Source organism: Gekko japonicus, unplaced genomic scaffold (genome assembly GCF_001447785.1).
Source record: "Gekko japonicus isolate JY-2015 unplaced genomic scaffold, Gekko_japonicus_V1.1 scaffold759, whole genome shotgun sequence".
Classification (NCBI taxonomy): domain Eukaryota; kingdom Metazoa; phylum Chordata; class Lepidosauria; order Squamata; family Gekkonidae; genus Gekko; species Gekko japonicus.
In genome coordinates, this window is record NW_015176473.1 from 772,625 (window position 1) to 779,462 (window position 6,838).

The 6,838-nt window shown below is 52.4% G+C and overlaps 1 protein-coding gene across 1 annotated transcript in view; it reads left to right on the forward strand.

The window, feature by feature from the left end:
• Nucleotides 1–310: 310 nt before the first annotated feature.
• Nucleotides 311–6,838, forward strand: part of CLDN16 (claudin 16) — a 19,781-nt gene continuing 13,253 nt past the window's right edge. The window contains exons 1-2 of the mRNA XM_015427167.1: nt 311–359; nt 483–601. Of these exons, the coding sequence (XP_015282653.1) occupies nt 488–601 (114 nt within the window). The 5' untranslated portion in view covers nt 311–359; nt 483–487. The remainder of the gene's footprint in view (nt 360–482; nt 602–6,838) is intronic.

Below are 6,838 nucleotides of genomic sequence, written 5' to 3' on the forward strand. Positions count from 1 at the left end.
GTGGCTGGCCCCACCTCCTGTAGCAGCCATTTTGCAGCGGACGTATCGGGCTGAGGCCAGCACACTGTGTCAGAATTCCAAAAGTGCCCAGAGGCTCAAAAAGTTTTGGGACCCTGGGCTAGAAAGATGCCTGCTTGCCTCCTTCATCTCTGGGCTTCTGTCTTCAGCTGCAAGGGGAGTCTTCCTCACTGATCGCCGCAGACAGCGGTGGGTTTCTTTAAGGGCCCTAATTTCTGCATAATAACCCCCCCCCCCGTCCATAAGTAAAGCTTTAGTGGCATCGATGTGATTGGCTGGTGCGCCACTGGGCCCTCCTCTCTCTGCTCTGCAGAACCTGCGTTTTCCTCTGTCAATCATTAGCAGAAGCACGAACGGGTGGCCGGAGAGGTGAGCGAACAGGTGGCCGAGAGGTGAGCCGAGGCTTTGCAAGACACCTGGCGGGGTCCCCAGGGGGCAGGCCTGGAAGAGGGCCCTGGCTCTAGAGAAAATGCAGCACTTCCTCCAGTATCTGGGCTGCTTCTTTGCTTTCTTCTCCGCCGGGTTCCTGATCGCGGCCACCTGGACGGACTGCTGGATGGTGAACACCGATGACTCCCTGGAGGTAGGAAGGAGAGGGAGGGAGGGGTCAGGAATGAGGACCTCCGGTGACCCAAAGCCACCCTTCCAATCCCAACACAGCTACGACCTTCTGGTTGACCTGCCTTTCACTTCTTTTACCTTGTGGTGCACGGTGGACACCGTGGAAGCTGTAAAGCTTTTGTGCCTGTCGTTATATCCTAATTCAGGCTACTTAATAGAGGTAGACTGAATTAGGATATAATGAAAGGAACAAACGAGTCTAGTGACACCTTAAAGGCTGAATGCGCTTGGGCCGATGCAGAGCTAGCTCACAAAAGCTCCCGCCAGAATGGATTGCCAGTCTTTAAGGTGTCACGGGAGGGTTCTTTGCTGCTTGGTTTATTTTGAGAGGGGCTGCGTGGCTCACTGGCAGAGCAACTGCTTGGCATGCAGAAGGTCCCAGGGTTCAATCCTCGGCACCCCCAGTTAAAAGGACCAGGCAAGAAGAGATGGGAAAGACCTCCACCTGAGACCCTGGAGAGCTGTAAAGAGGGGCTGTGGCTCAGCGGTAGAGTCTCTGCTTGGCATGCAGAAGGTCCCAAGTTCAATCCCTGGCATCTCCAGTTGAAAAGGACCAGGCAAGAAGATCAAATCAGTGAATCCTAAAAGAAACCAACCCTGACTGTTCCCTGGAAGGCCAGATAATGAAACTGAAGCTCAAATACTTTGGCCGCCCAATGAGAAGGGAGCACTCACTGGAGAAGACCCTGATGCTGGGAAAGATTGAAGGTCAAAGAAGACGGGGACGGCAAAGGAAGAGATGGTTAGACAGTGTCATCGATGCAACGAACATGAAATTGAGCAAACTCCGGAGCATGACGGAAGACAGGAAGGCCTGGCGGGATCTGGTCCATGGGGTCGCGAAAAGTCAAACTCGACTGTGCAACTGAACAACAACAACAACAGCAACAGCAAGGAAGTGATGTGAAAGACCTCCGCCTGAGACCCTGGAGAGCTGTCAAGAGGGGCTGTGGCTCACCGGTAGAGTCTCTGCTTGGCATGCAGAAGGTCCCAGGGTTCAATCCCAGGCATCTTCAGTTAAAGGGACCAGGCAGGAGGTGATGGGAAAGACCTCCATTTGAGACCCTGGAGAGCTGTAAAGAGGGGCTGTGGCTCAGTGGAAGAGTCTCTGCTTGGCATGCAGAAGGTCCCAGGGTTCAATCCCGAGCACCCCCAGTTGAAACAATCAGGAACACTCCGGATTTTCTCAGCGTTCGAGTCGAGGCAATTTAAGTCCATGGCAAGCAGCATCCAAATAAGCCAGGGCAACACCCGGCTGAAACCGGGCTGACCACTCAAGGGAGGGAATGCAATACAGAAGTGGGGGGGGGACCTGGAATACAAAGAAGGCTGGACTCCATTTTAGTGCAGAATGGGGGGGGGGGGGGCCCGGTTTAAAAGGGGGGGAGCCTGAATTAAAAAGAAGGTTGGATTTGATTTTAGTGCAGAATTGCTTGCAGGATGCTTTGGTGAACATGGGTTAAAAGGAGAGTGGCCAATGTGAAAAGATCCCCGCCTGAGACCCTGGGGAGCTGCCGCCGTCCTAAGTAGGCCATACTGACCTTGACGGGCCAAAGGCCTGATTCAGTGGTAAGGCAGCTTCGTGCGTGTCCATTTGTTTATTGACTTAATTTATACTCCATCTTTCCCCCGATGGAGACTCAGGGCAGCCTCTCCTCCTCTGTTTCATCCTTACAATAACCCTGTGAGGTAGACTCGGCTGAGAGAGTGTGGCTGGTCCAAGGTCACCCAGTGAGCATCCGTAGCTGAGTGGGGATTCGAATCCTGGTCTCCCAGATCTTACCCTGACACTCGAACCACGACACCCCTGCCTGGGTCTCAGCTGCAGCCGTTCCTTTGGTTGTGGCATGCTAATTCCCCCCTCCCCCCAATTCATAAGGGTATTGTCAGGATTGTTGCACAGCCAGAGGGTAACTGTTTGGTATAGTGGTTAGGAGCGCGGACTCTAAACCAGGGGAACCGGGTTTGATTCCCCACTCCTCCACATGCCACTGCTGGATGACCTTGGGTCAGTCACAAGTTCTCCCAGAGCTGTTCTCTCAGGGGCAGTTCCGGAAAGAGCTCTCTCAGCCCCGCTGACCTCACAGGGCATCTGTTGTGGGGAGGGGAAGGGAAAGGAGCTTGTAAGCCGCTCTGAGACTCTGAGTGAAGGGCAGGGTGTAAATCCAATCTCTTCTTCTTCTTCTTCTTCTTCTTCTTCTTCTTCTTCTTCTTCTTCTTCTTCTTCTTCTTCTTCTTCTTCTTCTTCTTCTTCTTCTTCTTCTTCTTCTTCTTGTGTAGTGGTTAAGTGCGCAGACTCTAACCTGGGAGAACCGGGTTTGATTCCCCACTCCTCCACTTGCACCTGCTGGATGACCTTGGGCAAGCCATAGTTCTACCACAGCTGTTATCTCAAGGACAGTTCTCGAGAGAGCTCTCTCAGCCCCACCTACCTCACAGGGTGTCTGTTGTGGGGATGGGGAGGGAAAGGAGTTTGTAAGCCGCTCTGAGACTCTGAGTGAAGGGCGGGTTATGAATCCAATCTCCCCCTCCCCCTCCTCCTCCTTCTAACTTCTCCCCCTCCCCCTGCTCCAGGGGCACCCTTCAGTACAGAGAGTGTCTCCGTGGGCCTTACATCTATTGGGTTGGATTTCCATGCAGCGAAGCAAGAATTCTGTGAGCAGCAGAGATGGCCCAAAACTTCGGGAGATAAATGCAGGAGAGGGATCACCACAGCAACTAAGGTTGCCAGACTCCAGGTGGTGGCTGGAGATCCCCTGCTAGTACAACTTACCTCCAGGTAGCGTTCCCTCTAAGCTGAGTTAGTGTGAGCGAACTCACAGTTTTTTAGCCTCCGGCTCACACATTTTTGTCTCAGCTCAGGAAGGGATGGCTCCAGAGCAAACTAGTTTATACAGTAGCCAGATCGCTCCCTCACAACTTTAATGCCAGTAGCTCACAAAGTAGAATTTTTGCTCACAGGACTCCACAGCTGGAGCATTGCCTCCAGGTGACACAGACCAGTTCACCTGGAGGAAACGGCTGCTTTGGAAGGTGGGCTCTGTGGCCTTATACCCTGCTGAGGTCCCTCCCCTCCCCAAACCCCGCCCTCCCCAGGCTCCACCCCCCCAAATCTCCAGGAATTTCCCAACCTGGAGCTGGCAACCCGAACAGCAACATTTCTGAGCCGATTTTTGCTCTTGTGTACATGCAGTAAGACCTTGGGAATGGAGACGGGCCCCCTAGGACATTTTTTTTTTGCCAGTTTTCATTTTGGTCTCGATGGGACGCATCAACAGTTTGCTGAGGGAAACCAGGGGCGGATCGGGATACCAAAAAAGGCCCAGAGTGAGCAGAGATGAGCTGAGACTAGCATCGTTCCCTCTAAGTCGTGGAGTCTGATGAGCAAAAATTCTGCTTTGTGAGCTGCTGGCATTAATGCTTTGAGCAAGCGATCTGGCTCCTGCATAAGCTAGTTTGCTCTGGAGCCCTCCTTCCTGAATGAAGACAAAAATGTGTGAGCCAGAGGCTAAAAAACTGTGAGCTGGCTCACACTGACTCAGCTTAGAGGGAACGCTGGCTGGGAGTCTCCTTAATCTGCTGGCAAACCCTGATCCAGAACTGATAAGGGTAGAAAGCCACAGAGTCACAGAGCCCACCTCAGGCCCATAGCTACAGTTGGGCCTCTTGGGGCCTGGCCCCCCGGCTTACTGCCAAAGCCCCCCCCCCGCCTTCCCATCCATCCCAGGCCCCTCAACTTCCAATTTTTAATTTTATTTATGGTGCACACTTGGCGGGCATGCAGGGCGGGGGTTGCCCCCGACGTATTTAAAGGCACCCCAAATTTTAAAATCCTGGGTTCGGGCCTGGTCCGCCTTTCAAAGCAGCCATTTCCTCCAGGGGCATTAATCTAGGTCGTCTGGAGATCAATTGTGATAGAGGGAGAAATCCAGGTGCCATCTGGAGGTTGGCAATTCTATCCTAGGAGGAGGAGGAGATTGGATTGATACCCCACCCTTCACTCCCCAAGGGAGTCTCAGAGCGGCTGACAAACTCCTTTCCCTTCCCCTCACTGTTAGATCGCGCTAACAAAGACCCGTAGAGTGATTTCAGCAAGTGATTCAGCTTTATTCGAACAAGCACACAAACGCATTAAGGAATCAGAACAACTTAACATTGGAGCTGGGCTCCTTTTAAACATACCGGGCTAATATAGCCACGCCTACTATTTACATAACAACCAATCAGATTGCATAGATAAAGGCGAATCAGTGTCCTTCCCGCTCAGGGAACAGCTCTTCTGTGATTGGTCGCTGTTTTGAAGCGACCAATAGATTGTTCGTACTGTCGGAGCCTTGGCCGGCTCGAAGCTTAACATGGGAAGTGTATTGAGCGATTCATGTTATGCTGTCAGTACATAACACTCACCACAACAGACACCCTGTGAGGTGGGTGGGGCTGAGAGAACTCTGACACAAACTGCTCTTTTCCAAGGACAGCTGAGCCAGAGCTTGTGACCGACCCAAGGTCACATCAGCAGGTGCAAGTGGAGGAGTGGGGATTCAAACCCGGTTCTCCCAGATTAGAGTCCGCACACTTAACCACTGCACCAAACTGGCTCTCACCCAAACTGGACCCACCCAAGCTCTGTGTGTGTGTGGGGGGGGGGGGGGTCATGTGGTGCAAGTGGAGGAGTGGGGAATCAAACCCGGTTCTCCCAGATTAGAGTCTGCGCACTTAACCACCACACCAAACTGGCTTTCTATTGGGTCACCATAAATCAGCTGTGATGTGAAGAGGAGGAGGAGAGTTGGATTCATACCCCGCCCTTCACTCAGAGTCTCAGAGCGACTTACAACCTCCTTTCCCTTCCCCTCCCCACAGCAGACACCCTGTGAGGGAGGCGGGGCTGAGAGAGCTCTCTTGAGGACTGCTCCTGAGAGAACCTGTGACTGACCCAAGGTCACGCCAGCAGCTGCATGTGGAGGAGTGGGGGAACACACCCGGTTCACCCAGATTAGAGTCCGCGCTCCTAACCACTGCACCAAACTGGCTCTCACCCAAACTGGTAGTCAACGGGGCCTCTTGGGTCCAGGGCCAGTCAACATCCAGACCTGGGTTTCTAGAGGGCCAGGTGTGGTTGGCCGCAGACAGTCCAGCAGCTGGGCCACTGGCTGAAGCCCACAGAGGGGGGAAAGGGCCCCCTCAGAGCTGTCCAATGGGCCTAGAACTCTCGGCGGATAGGCGACTCGGCAAGGCCTGGGAAAGATTTGTTTTAGCTCCTACTCATCTCACGTATGGAATCCATCTTCCCTCTTGGTTCCCTCTCTCTGGATGGTCCCCTACTTTCAGATGGAGTGTGGGGGCTGGAATCCTAGAAAGAGTTGGAAGGGACCTTGCAGGTCATCTAGTCCAACCCCCTGCACTCTGCAGGAGCAGAGCCGAAAGATAGCCCTACAACATACCCGAAAGAGAGTCGTCCCAGTAGTACAGGAAAAGGTTATAAACACTCAAATTCAGAATAACGTCTCCCAAAAGAAAATGGCACATTAAAAAAGCGCTTGCCCTTAGCTTCCATACCAATGAGAGGAACTCCGCTACAGATGCAGTGATTTCAGGGGATTTATCGGAAAGCAAGAAGATAAACTCATTATCAACAGTCTTTGCAGAAGGCAAAAGAGGACGAATCAAGTGATGGCGTAGGAAGGAGTATTGGGGGCAACGAAGAAGGATATGTTGCACAGAATCAGGTTCATGATAGGAGCAGTTGCAAACTCTATCCTTATAGGGGGTACCTTTGTATCTACCTGTCCAAACAGCCGAAGGAAATAAATTAAACCAAGCCGACATAAAGGCTCTGCGATGAAGAGGAATAATCAAATTAGAAAAATACTGAGCCACAGAATCTTGTAGCGAGGGGAGGCCGAGGAAACGAGGGGAGCACATTCCAGCGCTCCTGGCATTAATTACTTGGGCTTCAATGTTGTATGTGTGTGTGTGTGTGGGGGGGATATATCCAAGGTCCTAAGACAGAGGCTGAATAGATGGGAATCAGAATTAGACCCCCAAGCAACATCTGCCCAGTGTCCGTGAAGTTCCTTCTGCTGGCCAAAAGCCTTTCGGCAATCCTCTTTGTCCAGCTTTTCTCTCTCTCTCTCTCTCTCTCTCTCTCTCTCTCTCTCTCTCTTTTTCCGTCTATGTCCAAGCTTCTTATAGCTGT